Source organism: Oryzias latipes, chromosome 7 (assembly GCF_053564925.1).
Source record: "Oryzias latipes strain Hd-rR chromosome 7, Olatipes_Hd-rR_3.1".
In the NCBI taxonomy this organism is placed as follows: Eukaryota; Metazoa; Chordata; class Actinopteri; order Beloniformes; family Adrianichthyidae; genus Oryzias; species Oryzias latipes.
Window position 1 is genome coordinate 17,726,127 of NC_136243.1, and position 22,163 is coordinate 17,748,289.

At 39.4% G+C, this 22,163-nt stretch overlaps 1 protein-coding gene across 2 annotated transcripts in view; it reads left to right on the forward strand.

Moving 5' to 3' along the window:
* LOC101175079 (cadherin-4) overlaps window positions 1-22,163 on the forward strand; it is a 336,814-nt gene that overhangs the window by 148,265 nt on the left and 166,386 nt on the right. For both annotated transcript variants that reach the window (XM_023957138.2, XM_078950415.1), the window contains one exon: window positions 3,245-3,268. In XM_023957138.2, coding sequence (XP_023812906.2) covers window positions 3,245-3,268 — 24 coding nt within the window. The remainder of the gene's footprint in view (window positions 1-3,244; window positions 3,269-22,163) is intronic.

Below are 22,163 nucleotides of genomic sequence, written 5' to 3' on the forward strand. Positions count from 1 at the left end.
CCGTGACCCCGAAAGGGACAAAGCGGGTTTGAAAGATGAACGAATTGTTTGAACTCTGCTATGTTTTCTTCCTTCATATTCTGTTCACAGACATCCCTCTGTCACAGTCTGGCCTGGTTGTGTTTGATAGTCATCCACAGCCGTCTTTAGCTGAGTGACTTTTCCACTGAGTTCCTTTAATGCTACATTTACACAGGGCATGTGTCAGGGGTTCTTGAACGTCCTTTAGCATATACTGTTCACATGGGACTGTTGCTACCTGATACTAACACACGTACTTACAGTTGGCAGCGACTTGATACAAAATGTCAAAGCGGTGAAAATCTCGTGAATCTTGCTCCTATTATTAATTTCTCCTCCATGATCAATTTTTGAATTAAAAGGGATGTGAAATATACGTCAATTCCAATACCTGACCGGCCAAAGTTGAACTGGTTTAACTTTCAATGTTTATTTAATGACTGCCCGTTTTTTAAGTTGTTCCCAAAACTGGTTTTAAGAATGTGTGTAGCGACGCGTGAATGCAAGAGTTTAAACGTGGTGTGAATGTAGCATTGGTGCCTAGTTTTCAGTTCAGGCTGGTCAAGTTTGATTTGTTTGTCCTTTTGCTGATAGTTTTGTAATTCTTTCAGTTTGTTATGGACTTCCCATATATTGACTTAGCAGTTGACACTTCCAACTGAGAAAGCCTATAAACTGGTGAGTTATCATAAACTGAAAGTCATGGGCAGAAAATATATGTGGATTTGTGAAGAGGCATCTTTCAGAGAACATTACCTTTTGGATCCAGAGGAGAGATTGTGTGTGTCTCCTAAGCCCTCCTGACTAGTTTTTAAGTTTCCCCCTCTGTCCTGTTTGAGGAGGCTCCTCATGTTAGGAAATGCTATGGCCATTTAGGGTGCATGAAGCGATTCCAAAGTTGGTAAGAGTCCTGGCATCAACCACCTGAACACCAGAATACACGTTTTTTCTTTTGGAAAAGGACACTGTGTGGGTTATAATGAGACAGCTCATTGGTGTATGATGAATGAGTCTGTATTTGGACGTTTAGTAAAGTCAAATTTATCATTGTTACTCTGTGAAACTTTTACTTAATGTTTTATTTAGCATATTAGTCAAAGGTGACACATAACGCAAGATTAAGTGCTTCATTGTTTATTTGATGCTTCACTAATTTACAGGATGTTTAAAAAATCTGTACTATTGTGGGACAACAGAGATATTTCTAGTCAACACAAGTTGATTCATTTTCCTCATTGCATTATTTTGAAAAACTGTTGTTTAAAAAAATGAGGAGATGCTGCAAGCTGAAAATACAAAAACTTGAGAAAGAAATGTGTCTTTTGTATAAGAAATATATAATCACTTAATGGACTTGTGCTTTTGACGTGCAACATTTTATCAGCTCGAGCTACTTTGCAGGTTTTAACTGCGGTGACATTTTGTAAGCCTTTGAGCTCAAAAGGAATTGGGCCAAAGGTTTTCTTTTACTGATAAGCTTGATGGCACTGGACTGTGGGAGTACTCCACTAACTAATTATTTGAAGCCCCTTTTCAGATTAGGCTCGTCGTGTTGAGCTTGTAGACAGTTCCATAGCAGACAATCAGACAATATAGTAATAACCAAAGTGCCAATATTTGCTCAAATCCACTGTAACACCTCACGTAACAAAAGTATAGAAAGCTCTAATTCTCAGTCCAATCCCACGCCGCATGCTCCGATAAACACTGATAGTACCTCCACAATGGATGCTGTCTTTACTCTGGTAATTAGGCAGAGTTTTGGATTAGTGCTTGCTCACCCCAGTACCCCTGCAATTCCATCTGGATTCAATTATTCCCCTCCCATGTCGTTGGTCATTTGGGTTCTTTAGGACTTGTGGCCAAGAGAGGATTGCTAGAAAGGATTTGAGCTGCTAAAAACGAAAAAAAAAAAATTGCCTTAATTTATTTTAGTTGTACTTGGTATACCTGTTCATTAACATAGCCGGTTCAATAAAAAGGCAACATTAAAAGCTTGATATAACAAGAACAACAAACAATATTTATTGTGGCAACCAACGGTTTGTCATGTTTGCACCACCGTAGCTCTGCCCGTGGTGCGCCATCACTAAATGATCTATTTCCCAACTTCTGACATATGTAAGGCGCACTCAACTATAAGGCGCTTTATGCGAAACAACGGAGTCAGGGAGAAGTCTTTCAGTCGGTCTGACTTTAATAAATGGGTTCACAGTAATTCTAATTTTTGTTTTTGACATGCTACACGTTAGCCACATTAGCATAATCACAATTCTTGTAACTCCCAACACTGTTTGCAACACAAAAAACAGACTGATACCGCTTAAAAACGACACTGTATTTAGGTTAACTTCCAGCCTTGTTGGTATCAGATAAAAAATTAAAAAACGCAGTTCGACACCTTTACACATTAACCATGTTGGCGTATTTACAATACCACCCTGTGTTGCTTGCTACTTTTAAAAATAAAGAAATAAATAAAAACATACTGATAAACCTAAAACAAACGTTGCTGTAACTACGCTAACCCACCCGTTTGTAACAATTTTTTTTAAAAATGGACTCTGACACCGCTAAACGTTAGCTGTGTTAGCACATTCAGAATAGCAAACAACCTTGTTTGTAATTCGTAAAAAAAAGCAGACTGACATTTTGACAGAGCACCCTGTATCTCTCAAAATCACTTCAACATCAGTTAACAAAACCAGAAATAATCCATAATTAAGGCTCTCCTGATTAGAAGGGGCCCAATCGTTTTTTGAGGCTCAATTGTGGCTTTAAGTACGAAACATACAGTTATCTAAAACATATACATATACTTTGCCTCAGCGGTATTTATTTCTAAACTATGTAAAAGCTCACTAAATAATAATAACTCAGTGAATAAAAATTATGTGTATGTAATGCCAAGAGTCTCTCCACAGCTCAAGGCTCTCTTTAACATGTCTCTCTGAAAGCTTTCTTTTTTTCAAGCCTTTTCACTATTATGGGAAAATGTTTGTTTTGCATTTTTTTACTAGCTTTCTTTTACATTAAATACGTTCATTAGCTTGATTCATGCTGCTCTTACAAAGTACCCTCTGAGTTGGCTGTTTCCTTCCAAATATATTGTCCCTAATCAATACTATATCAATACTATGTCCTGTATTTTATGTGATCGCAACCCTTTTATTGCATTTGTTTAATGACTAACTTGTTTTTCTGTGTTCTGTTTGTCTTACAGGTGCAACGTTAGCATCACAAACAGGTAAGATAGCATCCAGTCGATCTTCTTTTCCGATGGGGTGACATGGGTCTCCGCCGCTGTGTGTATCCATGTGCACTTTCAGTCTTTGTTAATGAGATCAAAAGCATTTCTGGGAATTGTTGTTGTTGATTCGAAATTGTCAGTCTGTGTTTCTGCTGCAGAACAATTTATTTGATTACATAGTCAATCACTCACACCCGCTGATGCTAAATTATCCTGCAATGACAGGAAGCTCCCAGTATGTGTTTATAGCATGCATGTCTAAATGTTTGGACTAATCAGAACTCTGTTGAGACACCTCCGCTCTTTTGCGTGTGTGGTAAGGGAAGGGTTTAGATTGTTGATCATCAGGAAAAGCCAAAAAGTGTAGTGGGCCAGCGATTCTTAGGGGACGTACATGCAGTCTGTTTTGATTTCCTGTGATGGTGGGGCAAGACAGGCAAACTGTTGTTTTTTTTCAAGTGGCAGCCTGTAGGAGGATGCATAGCCCTTGCCCTTGACTCTAGTTACAGAAACCGCAGTAATGTCAGAGGGCGTGTCTTGCTCTATGATTGCAAAGTGGAGGCACACAATCAAGGAAAATAAATTCCTACTGATTTTGTCTAAACCTTTCTTACAGGCTTTTTAGGTTGTTAAAACTTATTTCCTGCTGTCAGCTCAACTGAAGGCCAAAGTATTTCCGATCATCTAAATTAGGTATAGCATTTATATGCTTTTGAGGTAAAAAAATAAAATAAAATAAGACATCTCCTGTGCCTTTTTAAAAATTCCACTACTTCAAATCTGTAAAAGTTGCTAATATGACAAAGTGCATCTGTTTGACAGGCTATACGCTAGTACACACCGCAGAAAACCAATGCATGTAATGACCATGAGTTGTACAGTGCTGTCAAACTGGCGTATAAAAGTAAGTGATGCCAGTTGCCGAAGCCTCACTCTGATGAATGCTTAGGGCAGGCAGAGGCTGACACGGTGTACATCATACCTCCACAGCTGCAGTGTTAAACATTTCTCAGTGAAAGGCAGAACGTACGGTCGGTATCTCTGTCGAAGATGCTGTCTTTTTTGTCTGAGTTCTAGATGATGCTCTTTGTGGAAAAATGTCTCTTTTGTGTTGGAAAACCTGCTGAAACCGTTGTTGTGTTTTGATCAAGTGCTGTGCAATAGACACATTCACAGCTATCTATAGTATTTTGATGCTACTGTAGAGCCATGAAGCCAACCATATGATAGAATAAAGGTGTGTGTTGTGAGACTACCATGCAGGCCTTTTCTCAGTCTTAAGCATTAAAGACGTTGTAAAGAAAACATTTGTGTTCTTACCATCAAGCTACAATCTGAATGAAAGCCCTGCTCAGCACAGCTGTACTGTGTTTTTTTACTTCATTTTTTAATTAGCAATTAGCTACTACCACTGTTTTTTGTGCTTTTTCAGAATAGGAATCAACTGGCACAAGTACTGAAGCTAGCCAGTTCAGAACCGCTGCAAAGTTGGTCAGTAACCAAAGGCATATTCTCATAGTCCCTACTCTTCCTTGCTCTACACTGCTTTTGACTAGGGCACGGTTGCAGCATCATTAGATTTCAGGGCATTGATTGGCCAACGAGTGACATCATACATGTGTCAGTTGTTCATAGTCTGGAGAATGGGTCTAAAATTCAGAAACAGAAATGACCCCAGGGAGACTCCTAAGGCCGCATAAAAAAAATAAAAAAAATAAAAAACATATCAACCAGAACAGTCTGCATAGGTTTTAACCCTTTGATTTCACCATTTAATTGAAAGCTGGGTAACTTAGTTGGTTAAGTGCAGGACTGGCACATGGGAAATCTGGGTTTTGCTCCCAGGAGGTGCAGTGAGATTCATTCAGTGTGGGTCGTTGGGCAAGACCCTTTGCGCTACTGCCTGAATATGTAACCACTAGGGGGACCAAAGTCTAGGTCCCGCTGTGCTAGTTCCCAGCCCGGATAAAATACAAGATTGTGTCAGGAAGGTCATCTGGCGTAAATATATCTCCCAAACCACCAATGAGAAGCATTAATATCTGATATGCTATGGCGATCGCTGACGGGATATATCGAACATTCTTATAACTTGTGCTCAAAAATCGGTTTTGATCTATCACCAGCTAACCCTCAACTAAAGATTTTGATTTATAATGCTTCATGCAACCATCTCTACTTTGTAAGTCCTTACTTTGTTGTTCTCCATTTTTTGCTTTGCATACTGACCATGATCTACTTCTATTAAGGTTCGCTCAGCAAAGCTTAGTGCTCATTGTTTTGATTGCATTTAAGACAAATATAATGCAGCTTTTTAATCAGCTTTTTTTATAATTTAAAACCGCTGACGTTTTGCTTATGTGGACACAAGCAGTGACTGAAATAAACAAGCTGAGTTTTTGAAATACAAACTATAGCTGTGAACACATAAAACAGGCACTTACCTTGGAGAACTTGTGAAACTATTAACCTCTGGAAGAAGAAATTACATTTTTTAAATGCTTCTCACATTTTATAAAGCAAACGCTAAATGAAGATCCAAAATGTGGCGTTACGCTTCCAAAACAAGACCACATGGAGGGCTTATTAGCTGGTGCGGTACACAAGACTTAACCGTTTACATGCTTTTCTTATAATTTGTACAGTTTGTAATGAAAGTAAACCAAAAGTAATGGCATGAACAGTTTACATGTTGTGATCAGTTGTTGATTGGGTTAAACGTTAGCCTTCAGAGTTTCTGGATTTTATGTATATAAATATGAAAGAGTGTTGATTGCTTTTAAAATGTAGATGGAGACATCATCTCCCTATATGTTTCTATAAGGCAGCAAAACATTTTTGCCTGAAATATTTTGTTAATGCCATCTTTGAAGAGCTTTAGGAACCTATGTTATCTGGCTTTTGTACAAACTATTTAGGTCATAACAGTAAATTTAATGACTTCTTTGTTTTGTAAACAAAGTCTAGTCTATGGGCCTTACTCTGAGACTCAGCCAGAGCAGACTTGACTAAAACACAAAAGGGTAAAAAGTTGTTGTTTAATAAGGTGAGATATCAAACATTTTTTCAACACCAACCAGTTGGACAGGAAAGTAAGTTTCAAATTTAGAAGACAACAATCCCAACTGGAGAAATGTAGTTGTAAAACTCACATTGGAAGAAGATACATTTTATGTAAGATTAAAATGTTGAAATAAGAGAAAATGCAAAAGTTCTTTTAGCATTCTAGCTTGCTGTATTTTCCGGACTAAAAGGCGTACCAGATAATAAGGCACACCTCCAATAAATTGTCGATTATAGAAATAATGTCATATATAGGGCACACTGAAACATGAGACGCATTAGGTGAGACAAATGAATCACAGATAAGTCAGTCAGTCAGTCAGTCTTTATTTATTAACTGGGTTCAAGTAACTGGGGCCGTTCCCTGTTGTACTTTGTATTGTATTCTAGTGTGGATTGAAAATGACTCTTGGTTGGTTGGTTTTGACACAGAATTCAAACAGCCAACAGCTGTCCCAACCTCCATTTTTTCCCCAGCCATGGCCTGCGGCAGTCCACATGCATTTCCATCAGCAAATGCTACGTGGTGAGTTCACGCATCATGAGTTTAAGTACCATCAAGTACCATATTGACAAAAATACAGGTGCAGGAGTTAACAAAGTACCTATTGAACCTATTGGAGGAATTGAACTACTCGAGACAAAAGATTAGCTACATTCACAGTAACTCCAGAACTTGCTTTTAATGTTACCACTATATGTAGCCACAAGGGGCTGGTTTTCCCTGTTCCGTTTCCCAGCCCAGAAAAGTTACAGGGTTGTGTCAGGAAGGGCATCCAGCGTAAAAAGTCTCTGCCAGACTACCTGTGGAAATCAGTGAAAGCTAAGTAGCTGTGGCGACCCCTGACGGGATATGCCGAGAGGTGAACAGCAACAACTTTAGAGACAATAGAAGCATTTGCATATTTATCTACAACTCCCAACCTTGTCTGCAAAAACGAAAAAAAAAATAAATAAAAAAGAAAAGACTGATACTGAATTTCCCCAAATTGTTAATAACCTGTAAAAAAATAAATAGTCAGACACAGCTACACGTTAGGTGTGTTAGCATGTTCCGACTAACACCAAACCTTGTTTTAAACACATAAAAAATTATTGATACTGCTAAAACAAAGGTTACTAACTCCCAACCTTGTTAGTAACATGTAAAAAAAAAAGAAAACACATTCTAACTTAGCTAAATATTAGCTGCATTAGCGTATTTACAATACCTGTAACTCCCAAATTGTTTGCCACACGAAATAAAATCGACTGATACTGCTAAAACAAACATTAATGTGACTACGTTGACTTCCAACCTTTCTAATAACACGTAAAAAACACACACATTCCAACACTGCTACACTTTAGGCGTGTTAACATTTTCACAGTAACACCCAACTTGTTTGTAAGACATAAAAAAAGTGATGCAGCTAAAACAAACGCTACTGTGACTATGCTAACTTCCAACCCTGTTAATAACACATAAAAAACACAGTCGAACATTGCAACACATTAGCTGCGTTAGCTTATTAACAATACCTGTAACTACATACCTTTTTTGCAACATGTAAAAAAACAGACTGATACCGCTAAAACAAACATTACTGTGACTGAGCTAACTCCATGCCCACACGTAACAACAACAAAAATAAAACAGTCTAACATCGCTACAGATTAGCTATGTTAGCGTATTCATAATAACACCAAACCTGGTTTGTGACATGTAAAAAATACAGACTGACATTTTGACAAAGCGCCATGTATCTATTGCTTTGACATCAGTAAAAACAAACAGAATAACCCAAGAATAATATTTTTAGGGGAAAAAAATATATATTTCTAAAGGCGCCTTATAGCGCAGAAAATACGGTATTCAGAATAACCTTTAACTGTCGTTTTAGAATCATGATTAATACAAGACCTCATTATGCTTTGACCTTATTCTTTAGCTCTCCACTTGCGTGGAACATCCCTACTGTCTGCACTCTGCCATGACATCTTTTATCCAACACTTCGCCGCCCCCTTAAACTCCTCCTCCCACTGTGCTGCCAAATGAAGTATATTTATGGCACCTGTGCTGGAAAAACAGTCTCCAGGAGACGTCCCTCTAATTTCATTTTCAAAATGCCAGCAATAAATTTATCAAATGGGCTGAATCGAATCAGAGTCACACGCAGTGCCATCCGTCATGGGCTGTCCCTGAGGGAACTGTGGGCGTACTTAAACCAGCCAAAAATCTCTGCTGGCAGGAGCAAAAGACTGAGTGCTAAGAGGGGAGGGGGTCCTGCAGGAGAAACTAGATGAATGTACTGGAGAAATATGCTGAGAACAAGGACACTTGTGCATATCTTTATGTGCTGAGGTGCATATGCGCAGGCATAAATTAACGTGTCCATAAGTGGGGAGGCATATGTGTGCACAGAGGTCAGAGCAAATTTTTGAATACATTAGAAAACCTCATGCTGGAATTTCAGGCAGGCACTTTGACTGTCAGGGTTCCACAGAAGTAATTGATTCATTTCTACGTTGGTGAATTGATTGTTGTTTTTTTTTTGGTCTTTCCTTCTCAGTGCGAACACCACTTTGAGCTTCATGCCGTTTCCTACTTGTGAAAATTCCAGGTTCACACGCCCCATGCCCCGCTACCGTTCTCCAACTCCCTCCTCATCCCTTTAAATGCCCCCGTCCCTGCTTTGCTTTTGTTTCCTCTCTGTCTCTTTCCTTTCACTCACCCTCCTCCCATTTCATCCCTGTGCTGAATTAACCAGGCATAAGTGCAGGTAAAGCAGTTTGGAGCTAACAGCTCTAATGAAGTCAAGCCCTGTATTCCTCTGACAGGGATCAGTGGTGCTGCGCTGTGAAGTCTGTCAGCATTTAATGATTAGATGAAACATTCAGACACCTGCTAGGAGCAGACAGGCTTGCTGTTATATGGTAATACTCAGCTTTTGGTGTTTTCTTTTATTTATTTTTTAACAAAATCCAAAAACATTTATGGGTGCATACTTTCAAATGTGCATCCATACAATATTCCCTCTCTGTAGAGGTTGTGATATATGACTCGAGATGCATTTATGGGCAGAAATGTAACAGGAAAATAAGAATGAAAAAGAGACTTACCCCTATCTTTGATGAGCCAACAGTGAATAACTGCATAAACCCCATTCAGGATTCCATAATCTGTGATTTTTTTTTACTACAACTTTGACAAATAACAATGAGTCAAAAGGGCCTGCATCTCAAAAAGCTTTTTGAACATTTTTAAGACTAATCTCTGATTCATTAGAAATCCTGTTAGATGAATTAGTCCTATATGTGCCCACGCATTGCAGCTCAATGCGTGTTCATTTTATTTACTTATTTATTTTTTGTTCTGCTACTATGTTAGTAAGTGCACAGATTTTCTGGTGTCTTTTTAAAAACCTGATCTCAAAAGGGGAACAGCCTGGTCAATAAGATGTCTGTTTGTTAGAGTAAGGGGGTGTTTTCGCCCCATTAGTCGCACGTGATAATTTACCTGTCAACCTCTTGAGGATGTGACACCCTCCCGACTTAACTGCATGTGTTCTTGAATGGCTTCCTTTCCACTGTACTATTTTAAATTCTTGCAGATTTCTGCCTGGTGACATTTGCAGGGTTTTTTTTTTTTGTTTACTTTCAACACTAATTCTTCAGGTCTTCTAAAATTGTCTTGTCATCGAAAGTCAGAGAATTGTATCACTGAAAGTAAACTAAATACGCATGCATTTCTGGATGTGCACAGCCACTAGTTAAGCCTCTTCTGTACCAAATGTGTACCAAAGTATTATCTAAGTTGATTTGAAAGGGTAACTTTGTGAAGACATGAAGTGCTTTCAAGCTGAAAGTTCAAAAATAAAATAAAATAGCCCACTTATCTTGAATTTAGACACACTCAAAGTTCTTTAATTTCCTCAAAAATCAATAGAACTCCCTATATATAACCCTGTGGGCCTGATGTATGAATTCTGGTTGTGGATACTGAACTGGAACCAACTTTCTGTGGTGTTTGGCGCACAAAGATCTGTCAAAGTGTTTAGTACAAGTTTTGAAAACTACAAAGAATTGGATGATTGCAGCCATGAGTCAGGATTGCGGAGTGATACGTACTTTGCTTCACCATCTGAAAAGTCACGTCATGTGTTGTCTTTTAAGTGTTAAACTGAACAATATTGACGTTAATGCAAATAAAGTTGCACTTAACTGTCAAGCTTTCTGCAAAGGCTTCTTATTGTATAAAAATGAGGAAAACACGAAAAACATCATTCGCTAAAACTTACACAAAACTTGTACTTAACCCCCTCCACTGATAGACTGTATCTAGGCCCCTCTTGGCATTCTGGGTAGTGTAGTCAACTGACATCTTCTGATCGTCTTGCCTCACTTTATGTGCTTCATTATTCTTTGGACTTCATGTTACGTTATGCAATGTTTATTGTTTTGTTATTTTATTGGCCAAATTAGAGGGTTGGGGATTACCACAATGTGAAGCAATATGTATTAATATACTTTTAGCAAAGCAGACCATTTTATGTGGAAAGGTACATTCCCACTAGGGATGTAAGGTGTATCCAAGAACATTCTTAAATTCCCTTTTAGCACATGGTGTTCACACTGGACAGTTGCTACCCAATACTTGCACGTCCACCACCTACAGTTAAGATGTCAAAACGTTGCAAATCTCATAGATCTTGCTCCAGTCCACAAACTCCTATTATTAATTCCTCCTCCATGATCAATTTTCAAATGGTTGGACACCATCAATACATCACTACCAAATCCGAGTCTCTGATTGGTCAAATTTCAACCTGGTTTACCTTCCAACGAGCATTCAATGGCCGCACGTTTTGCCCAAAAATGGTCATAGGAACTTGCGTTGCAAAACTTGCGTTCCGTGTTCAAAACTATCACGGAAGCCCGAAACGCACGTTTACATCAGACTTTTTATTGAAAGTGGTCACTTGAATACGTTTTACCGAGGGAGATGTGAACACAGACGAAGAGTTGAAAATCGAAAAAGTTCGAGTAACCAACACAGTCATACTCACAAATGCAGACATCTTGGACTTTCCCTTTCCTATAAAACATAATTGGCAACTTTGTAGTCATTAAACCCATTTTCTAATCTCATTAAGTTATCCTCTGAGCAAATTGCCTTTTTTCTTGATCTTGAATGCCAGGAAAGCCAAATCATTTCTATCTATTATAATTGAGTTCTAATTCAAACTGTGCTGTTCTCACTTTCTCTGCTCAGCATTCTGCATGCAAGACAGCAAGCAGAACTGGTGGAAGGCCTCCTGTGTAGTTGTAATGGCTGAATGAGTATGTGTGAACATGCCAAGCTTTGTTTTCTGTTCCGCTCTGACTAGTTTGGACCCCCACAACTAAAACAGTGATTACTATGACCTTTATTTTATTTTATACTTTGTTGAGTTTTCACATTTGCCAGTGTGGAACTCTGAAGGAGAAAGGGGTCATTATAGACGTGATCTCACCTATATTGCATCTCTCAGACCAGCTAATAAGGTCCAACAGATATTGATTTTAAATGCCAACCGAGGACACTGTAGGCTCAGGGCAGACACCTCAAATCTCTGTGACTTAATTGGCTGAAAGTAAAGGCCTGTCTCATTGGTGCATGAGGCCATTTTTTTTTTCTGAAACAATGGACAAAGCTTCTTTTTGTCATATGAAAGGGGACAGATAATGGATTCTGTTTAGCCAAAGGAAAAGATAACCAGAGTACTACAGAATCATTCCATTTGATGTATGACTTGTTGGCGGTAAAATGCTTCCCACGACAAAAATTTGATGAAGTCAGAGGTAAGAAAAAATACTTCCCAAAGTACATTTATCACCACTTTTCGTTACCGAAATGGTGTTCTCAAACTCAGCTGCCAATTAGGTGTAAGAACAGCCTATTCCCTTGATGCATGAACTTAATTTAGTATTCTGTGTTCTGCTCAGGAGGGTGCAACACTGATTGCACCCGTGGATGGAATTTCTAGGCCATTCATACAGAAGAAAGCCGTTTCACAAATGTGCTGCAGCCCTGGACTTTCCCACATATAAGCAGGCGGGAGCAGGATGGGAGAATGCAAATGCACAAATCAGTCAAACTGGACACTTCAGCCCACTTACACCCCAGTTCAGAGGCAGTGCAATTTCTGATTGTACTCCAAATGCGGCAGAAATTTGTCTGCAGAGTGCAGCTGGGCTTTATGTTCTGCCCCTGCTCTTTTTGAGCTGTCACCTTTTTGTGTCCATAAGCTAAACAAGAGTAAAGGCCTTATTAAGGTGGACAATTTCCTTTTGTGTGCTGAAATTAATAAATAAAATAAAAAAAACATGAACAAAATCTTACTTAGGATTTTTTATCAATTTTATCAGGCATCTTGTTTTAAAAGGCCCATTCCAATGACAGTCGTGGTTATGACATGTTCTTGTGTAATTTTTCTCTTGATGGAAGACATGTAAAATAAATAATTAAGCCAAAAATTGCAATTCTGAGTGTTTCTTTGTACAAATCATTGTGATTCAGGAGCAGACGAAAAGATGCAGTTGGATAAAGCCTGTATCTGTGACGTAGAAGCTACCACGGAAGCCACAAACCCACTGCTCTGCTTCATTTCTATGCAGACAAGTAGATTCATGTACGTCTGAGCTAGCATCTGGCTTAAAACTGTACAGCGGGATAGCTTCAATATTGCTAGCTATTTTTGTTGCACCGGTAATGTGAGGTTGGGGTGTGAGGGGCTGTATGCTGGTGAGAGAGCGTTTAAACAGATAAACAGATTTTAGCAGACAGTGCGGACAGGCTTACTCCACGCAGAGGCAATATGCAGAAACTATATCCTAGAAAACGACCCAAGTTTTTGATTTTGTCTATAAATGATCATAACTTGGAACGATTTTACAATAGATCAAAAGATGATCAGAGTGGGACTTTACTACCTCTGTGTGTGGCGTTAGCTTTTGCAAAGGTTCTTTTGATTACTGGTGATAAGTATCTGTATTAGGAGCACATGGTGCACAGAGATGGTTGTGTGTCGCCCTAATACTATAGAACAAGTCCATCTATGGCAACAAGAAGTTGTTAACAAAGGACTACCTGCTCCGACTTACTCAGATGATTCATACATCTTTGTCTGTTTACTGACAACACGCCACAGTTGGGCCCGACGCCCTACAGGGCTGGCATTGCCGGGGAAGCGGGTGGCATATTGCACCCAGCAGGACGACTCATATGTAGGCCTGCGCGGCGGAGGGATTTGGCCAGCTTGGATTAGCTCAGCAGGGTGGAACAGACGTGGCAGACTGGGAGTGGAAGAAGGTCCACATCAATCTCTACTCCGTACATAGACACCTGAGAAAGTGTGACGGATCAAGCAAGTGGCGGCAGCACTGTCTTTTAAAAAAAAACTCCAAACCAAAACAATTGAAAACGACGTTACATTTTGGATTTGACATTATCTTTGAATTAGTTTTGTCTTCTTTCACCCTGCTGGATTTCTTCCATCTAAACAGAATAATAGCTATTAATTTTGAAGCCGTGCTATTCTAATATTTATTTAAATGTCCACATTGAGATAAACACATTCCACAACTCTGCAGTAGTAGTGCTAATTACACAGACTTTTTCCCTGAACTGTGCAGCACTTCTGAGAACATTGTTGCCTAAGTAAAGACATGTCACTACAGTAATGGCAGATGGGTATTATTGTGCCAAAACTATAGCAAGTTTGCTGGAATAATAATATTTTATGCACATAAACAGGAAAGAAAGCTGAGCCAATTTCCTCTTGATAGAATTTCCTTACAAACAATTGTCCTTATTCTTTGCTCAGACCTTTCAGTTATGTCAAGGTGCAAATCTTATCCACGAGTATTTAGAAACTGGAGACAAAAAACAACTTCTTCACTGACACTAAAGGAGAAAACAACAAACTACAGTCTTCTTGGATTAGTTTAGTCCATGGAAATAGATCAAATTGTTTGTGGTTCACATTTTACTGATCCCCTCAAAGTTGCTGCTCAGGAACATGATTTTAACCGCCAAGCTTTATCTTTGATGCTCAATGCGAAGCAAGGAGCCCATGGGTGCCATTCTGAGCCTTTTAGTTGGACCGAAATAGGGAATCGATCCCACAATTTTCCAGTATGGGAGCAAGAACTCCTTACTAGGTCACTAAGCTTTGTCCTCCTATAGAAATTCTCTAAAGACCTATATAAATGTTCTATTTAACACCTGTAGTGAACTTTGCAGTGCCATCCTAGAACATCCAGCTATCTCCCCAATTTATCCAAAAAACATTGCACAGGCCACAGTTTAACTCACGCCATCCCAACGTAATCAACATGACGTTCAGCATTAAAGTTCTTCAAATTGTAAAAAAGATAAAAAAGCACTTTGAATTTGAGTAAAAGTACCATTAAATGGTCAAAAAATACACAGTTACAAGATAAAGTACTAACAGAAAATCGAATCGCTTTTAAAATCCAGGATGCTTGAAGATCGTCCCGCACTATTAAGCTTTCTTAGGGAGTACGGAGGGAATTTGGACATATCCGATGTATTTTTTTTCCTTTGGAGGGCACAGAAATGAGGAGCAAAGGAGGGATTGTTGGAGTGACATATCTTGTGGTTTTGGATGGGGGCGTTAGTTATTCGGCTCGTTCAAATGACATTTCGGCCACTTGGCTGTTGTTTTCAGAAAGCCTGTGTACTTCATATAGCTCTTTCACACCACTCTAATTAACAACTTTATAGTCAGTGGGAGAAAAAATGGGCTACAGAATGACAATGGAAAAGCATACAGTTCCCAGTCCCACCCTCGGGAAAGCGGTGGCAGCTCAGAGGCGAGATGTGCCCAGAAATAATATTCCAGGCTAATTCCAAGCACAATATTCCAGCTTCCAACCATCAATAATTCATGTGAAACTCTTTGAGAAGCAAACACGGCCCAGGCTATTAAGAATTCAGACCGGCTCAATGCCGCGCAATCGCAAATATTTTACAACAGCTGACCCTTCATACACACACAGTGTGTGGCTTGTCCTCCATATGGAAATCTGATGCTCATTAGAACAAGTGAAAGGGTTTGCAGACCCATAAACACTGTTACCTGGAGCAACATGACCATGGAATTGATGCTAAAGACAGTGGCGCAAGGCAATTATGGTGACATCTGGTGCTTTGTTGAGTGTGGTGGATTGATCCTCTCTGTGAGCTTTGTGAATGTGTGCTTCATACAAATGGAATTTTACCCTTTCATGCAGACCAGAAATGCATATAGCTAAAACACTAAAGAGCCCCGTGCTTCCACTGACTTGCTCATTCTCCTGCTCTCTATCAATCGTCATTTGCTCATGAGCTTCTGCCTTTGCTTCTGCATTTGACATTTCTTTTCCTTTTGTCTGCCATGCATGGCTTTTAATGTTTCTTGGCGTTTTATTTTTTATTTTTGAATAATTCCAAGGCTACAGGAATCTTCTGGTTGTGCAGTGTGTTTATGTTGCATTTTTAACAATTCCCCAGCTCCCCAGCATGGTAATTCCCACTTGAAGCAGGTAGTTGTTTACATCTTTGCTTGATGGTTACAAAAAAGGAGGTTCGGGTGCCTTAAAACACATCCTTCCACACAAATATCAACATCCATAATTGTCCCACAGAGAAATACATCTCTTTTTATAGTCATTTCCACCTTTTTTCTGAAAAAGTGGATTGTTTTTTCAGGATTTTTTCATGATCCTTTTAATATAATAAAAAGGACTTTAGCATTTATTATTTATATGCAGAATAGACTCAGATTAATCTTATTTGAACATCTCAATGCCTATTCATGTATATACATGCAGATTAAATCTTTGTTGTAGACATACATATTTATGCATTTCTCTTGATATCTAATAGTATTTGGAAGGAATTTTCCTGGTTTTCTACATGAGGATCAGTACAGTGGCAGAGCTTTCCTCCTCCTCCGTGATCTGTGAAGTTCGGCCAGACAGTAAAGTAAATCAGTAAAAACATTCTGCAATCTCCAATACATATAAGAAATAAATTACATGGTAAAAATCTGTTAAATCTATTCTTTGGTTTTCCTTTTTTGTGTTTTTGTTTTTGGTCATAGTTGTAAGAAATTTATTGGACTATCTTAACCCTTTAATAACCTGTGCTCTTTGAACTTACATAACACTTCGACCATTTGAGCATTTAACCTTATATCAATTGTTTCTGACACTATAAAGTGTTGGATATCGGAGCAAAGCTGCTTTTCTCGTAGGAATCATCTGGTTTACAATGACTGCAAAGGTTAAATAACCTCAACACTGGAAGTTCTTTGACTCGCCTATCTACTTAACATGGCGGTTTTCATGGGAGCCACACTAAAACACATGAAACAAACAAAAGGCAAAAAAAAAAAAAAAAAAAATTAAATGTGTCTATATAACAGTGTGTAAATAAATGCGCATTTCAGGCTTCCGTGTTCAAAGTTTCTGCAACTGTTTTCTGGCTCTACCTACAAAATGTGCAGTCATGAGGCATGGATCTTGACACCCCTGATACATCGGAATACAGCTGTGAAAAAAAAAAAAAGCCTGAAGCAAGATCAACGACATTTGCACCCTTACGACATTTTGCGCTAGGTCTCAGTAGAACAGTAGAACAAGAAAAAAAAGACCCTCCCTGCTTGTCCAATGTGAAATCCATAAATTAAATCCACGTTCAAGAACCCAAGTTTAATGCATTCTTGAATCCACAGCTTCACGGTCCCATTCACCCAAAAACACACACATTCACACTCTGATCGCAGCTCCGCCGCCTTACACAAATGCCAACCTAAAACCACCAGAAACAATCGATTCAGTGTCTTGCCCAAGGACACTTCCACACATGGGTGAGCACACAGAACCTGTGATCTTCCAATCAGAGGTCGACCATTCTTGTGGCAAAAGAGGCATAAGGTACATCTTGGCTATTATAATTGAGGGTAGAAGCAACAAGAATAAATTTAATCCTCTAAAAAAGCAGGCTTCCACCGCATAGTGACTTAAAAATCTTCTCATAATCTTGTTTCTACCATATAACTGTTTTTATCCCAGAGTCCTGCTGGAATTCTAGTTTTCCAGAAGATTAGACGTGTAATATGACCCGACCTCAAAGGGAAAGATTTCTCTTTTAACAATTGCAATGGGAAGGTTCAGCAACAGGAGTGGCTTACTGACTTCTCTTAGTTCTGATTAGAGTCAAGGAAAGGTTTATACTTCAGCCTTAAGGGCATTTTCAAATCCAACTACTTTGGTTTTCTAAGACAAGTTAATTGTCATTTCTTGTATGTTTTATTTCTTTTATAATCATTTTTGTCTTTCTATAAAGTAAAAAGCAAATATGTTCATTTTTGTGTGTTGTAAGTATGTTTGTTAGAATCCTTAAAAAGCATTTCCTTCTCTAATAAAAATGCAAAATGGAGTCAGAGGAGATTCAATAAGGCTTGAGGCCTTCCCAGTGGGTGTTATTATTGTGCCGTTTTCCTGCGGCCATCCACTTTAATGCTTTTCTCACCAATGATGCTTGACCATGCTTCAGGGCTTTGTCATAGTGTGGAGGCCAAAAATGTCAGACCCTGTTACAAAATAAGGCACCAGACATGAACTACTTCTTTGATTTCCACTTCGTCCCTCCCATGGATTTCTGGTACTGCCCCCCCCCAAACTCACTAAACCAGCAGCCCTCAGGAAAAGCTGCATGTTGAAATAGATCCTGCTTCGGATGCTCTACTCACAAGGTAATAATTTGCTGCTCAGGTTCAGATAAAGAGCTCCGTTCATTTAAGAGTGGCTCAATATTCTACCACTGAATGACACTTACCTACAGAGAGAGTGGCATGAACTTTAGGGAACGTTCACACCAGGTTTGACAACGCACGATCAACCCGCTAGTTCCTGAGAAAAGTCTATGGTAACATGAGTAAATGTGTGTTTCAGGCTTTTTAAATGCTCATTTTCTTTAAGTCTGTTTTGGGGATTTATGTAAAGTTTAACAAGCTGAACTTTGACCAATTAGGGACTCAGATTTGGTAATAATGGATAGCCGGGATTGAACCGCCGACCCTTCGAACATGGGACGACCTGCTCGACTGCCTGAGCCACTACCGCCCAGCAATGGGACCAGGACAACTGAATGAATGAATGAATGAATGAATGAATGAATGAATGAATGAATGAATGAATGAATGAATGAATGAATGGGGCCATGTATCGTCAGATTTTCAGTGACAACTTCCTGAATCAGCAAGGAAATTGAAGATGAGACGTAGCTGGATCTTTCAGCATGAGAAGGAGAAGGAGTGGCTTCATAAGAAGCATATTAAGGTCCTGAAGTGGCCTAGCCAGTCTCCAGATCTCAACCCATAGAAAATCTTTAGAGGGAGTTGAAAGTCTGTGTTGCCCAGCGACAGCCCCAAAACATCACAGCTCGAGAGGAGATCTGCATGGAGGAATGGGCCAAAATACCAGCAGTTTGTGAAAACCTTGTGAAGACTTACAGAAAACGTTTGACTGCTCTCATTGCCAACAATGGGTAAATAACAAAATATTGAGTTGAACTTCTGTTATTGGCTAAATACTTATTTTCCACCATCATTAACAAATAGATTCTTTAAAAATCTCAAAGTGATTTTTGTCTCTCATACTTGAGGTAAGATTTGCGAGATTTGGACTGCTTAAACATTTCGCACCAACCCTCTCCCAACTGTGAGGACATTTGCTAGTATTGTGTAGCAAAGGACATTTGTTATACGTAGTATAAGGGTTGACACCACAAGTCCACCCCCCCCCCCCACACACACACACACACTATATATATATATATATATATATATATATACGTTTATTTAGCTGTGCGAGGTTTCCTTGCCCACCTCATCTGACTCTTCCCCACTTGTTCTCAACTCATCAATTTACCACTCTGCCTCACTTTTTTTTGACTGTCGTTTTGCCAATTGTGTCTTTATTATCAGATTGTTTTCTTTTTCAATCTGCCCTTTCCGCTACTGTCCCTCCATTCCTCTCATCATGGTGGCATTAAAGAGTCACATTGTGCCCGTGGGACTGTGATTCTGCTAGGTAGTGTGTAGATCATATATCGTCTGGACAGATATGTAATAGTGGTGGGATGGAGGGGAGAAAAGGGGGGACGGTGGGGGATCTTAGGAGGCATGAGAATCAATTTCATAGGGAATCACCAGCGCAAAGACGCTGAACCGCAATCCCTCTCCTCTTACTCTCTTTTTCTCTCCATCTTCATTTTGCCCACTCTCCTGACTCTAATCCACCTGACTACTCCAATGGATTCATTTACTTTATACTCTAGCATTATACTAGCTGAGCAACAGCATAGAAATCCCTTCACAAATTACGGCTGATTTACACTTTGTTTCGTTGCGTTAACACAAAAAAAAATAGAATGTTCATTAAAAAAACGGAATGTTTACATCGCCTCCATCATGTCTGAGACATCTGTCCCTTCGCACCGTAACGTAAGCTTTACGCAGGAGATCTATTTCAAGTCATTTGTCACGTCAAGTCACAGCAAAAAAACAGAGAGCCAGAAACAGGTCCGGGTTTCAAAATAAAAACTTCCTTCGTACTTTCAAAATAAAGCTTCCTAAAATTGTGTTTTATTTTTGAGGTGATGTGCCCACGTGGTAACAGAGGTTAACGGCGCGGATATCATCATCAAATTTAATTTTGGAAGTACAAAAACATCATTTATGACCCTAAAACAAGCATTTTACGAGGACTTAGTGATGGGAGAGGGCATGGGGCATGACGAAGCGAGACGAACTGCTCAACGCAGGGGTGGCAGGACAAACCACTCCTCTAGGAGTCAGGGGGAGGGGGGCGAACCGTTGACTCAACGGAGACGATGTACAGTAACTGTTGTGAGACGGACTGCCCACGCAATGCAACAGAGATGCACTGCTGATTGTAGTTCCTGCGTCACTCTTAGTAGCTATATCTAACTGCATTTTTTGTTTGCACCTGATCTACAAAGAAGAAATACTCAGAAATGCAATTTTAAGCTTAATTTTTTTTTTTAATTTTCATTTGTCCTCCATTATGAGAAAAATGCCACAAGAACACGTTGAAAACAACAAAAAACACCATTGTCTGAGTGGATCTTTAAGTCAATCTTGATTCGAGAGTTAGAACTGCAAAATAAAGATCTTTCTTTTTAATCTCAAAATAAAAGCTCTCAGATTACAGAATCGTTCCACTGAAGCAAAGCACAAGGGAGACGGCCATATTCCAAGAGAGCCGGTGGAAACAAACATCAGGTATTTTAGCCAGCTGTTAAATGAGGCAGTCAAAACAGCCTAACATGCGTGTGCGTGGCACCTGCGCCAGCAAAGGCGTGCATGCTAATGTCGGTAATGGCGTGACCATCAACCGCAGGTTCCACTTCATGAACTGAAACGAATGACTATTGTCCAACTAACACACACCATTTGACCTGGCACGCCGCTGGAGACGCCGACGTGGGAGACAAGAAGAATTGGCCATCAATCAAAAGCGCGGATGGTCAAACGCTCTCATCGTGTAGTAGTAATGTTCAGTGAATTGATTACGGAATGATGAGGTGGTGTAAAATGCCGCGGCTCACGCATTTACAGCAGACCCAGCATCTTTTTTTTTTTTATTTATAGCAGCCATAAAATGTTTGAGCAGATGTTAACTTCTCCATACAATGAGCCAAGTAAGAGGGTTAGAATACTTAACACAAAAAAAAAGGAAAAAGAGAAAGATAGATTGAAAGACTGAAAGCAAAGGGAGGGGGGGTTCTGCCAAGTGAGTTTTCCGCTTTAGCAGAACAGAAATGATGCATATCTTCACAGTATGCCCTTTAATTGGTACTATTAATATCAGTTAAAGTTTTAATACCTATTTATTAAAACTTTTAACATTTTTTTAAGGCCTAATGTGAATAGAATTATGGATCTCAGTGGCTCTGCTCTATAAAAAGGCTCAGTCATACATTATTAATGCATCCACCACTTCATCCGCAAGATCTCACTCCTACAAGATTTGTTAAGAAAGAAATGGCCCAAAGGTCTAATATTAGGATGGATTTTCACCATTATCCTCTACATGTGAGTTCCAAATTGGTTGAAATACTTCGTTAAAACTGTAAACGCCACCTCTGAATTGGTGGAAGTTCACACACGGGATGTGAAGAACGATCTTTTCTTCCAACTGTTTATGAATAAAATGTAAATAGAGTATGACTTCGAACGAAAGCAAAAATGTGTTTTCCTGTTTGTATTACTGAAGCCCCTCCCCGTTTAACCCTTGTGCTATCCTATGGGGTCCAGATGACCCCCACCCTTACATTGATGTGTTATCCCTACCATGACAAAGGTGGATAAAGGTGAAGAGGATTTCATTTAATCCATGGACACCAGTGAAGATCACAAATCATTGAGAAAAAAAAGATGCAGCGCACTGTCTAGTGGGGTCATCTGGACCCCACAAGATAGCACAAGGGTTAAAGACCTAAATCCAGTGATCTTTTAATTATAATTATATAATTTTGGGTAAAATCAACAAACCTATGTCGTTTCCTTGCATAGTTTCTGCAGAGCGGCAGGAGTTCGTAAAACATTTGCCTCTGAGTGTGGAACTTTGGGCAAGCCTGCCCCCACTTCTCGTCACCCACTACGCTCTCCAACTAGCTCAAAGCCGTTCATGACCCCAACCTAACATCGCAAACAAAAAGGGCGAGCAATATCAGAGCTATCCAGTCGTACAGTTTGGAGCCAGATGCCA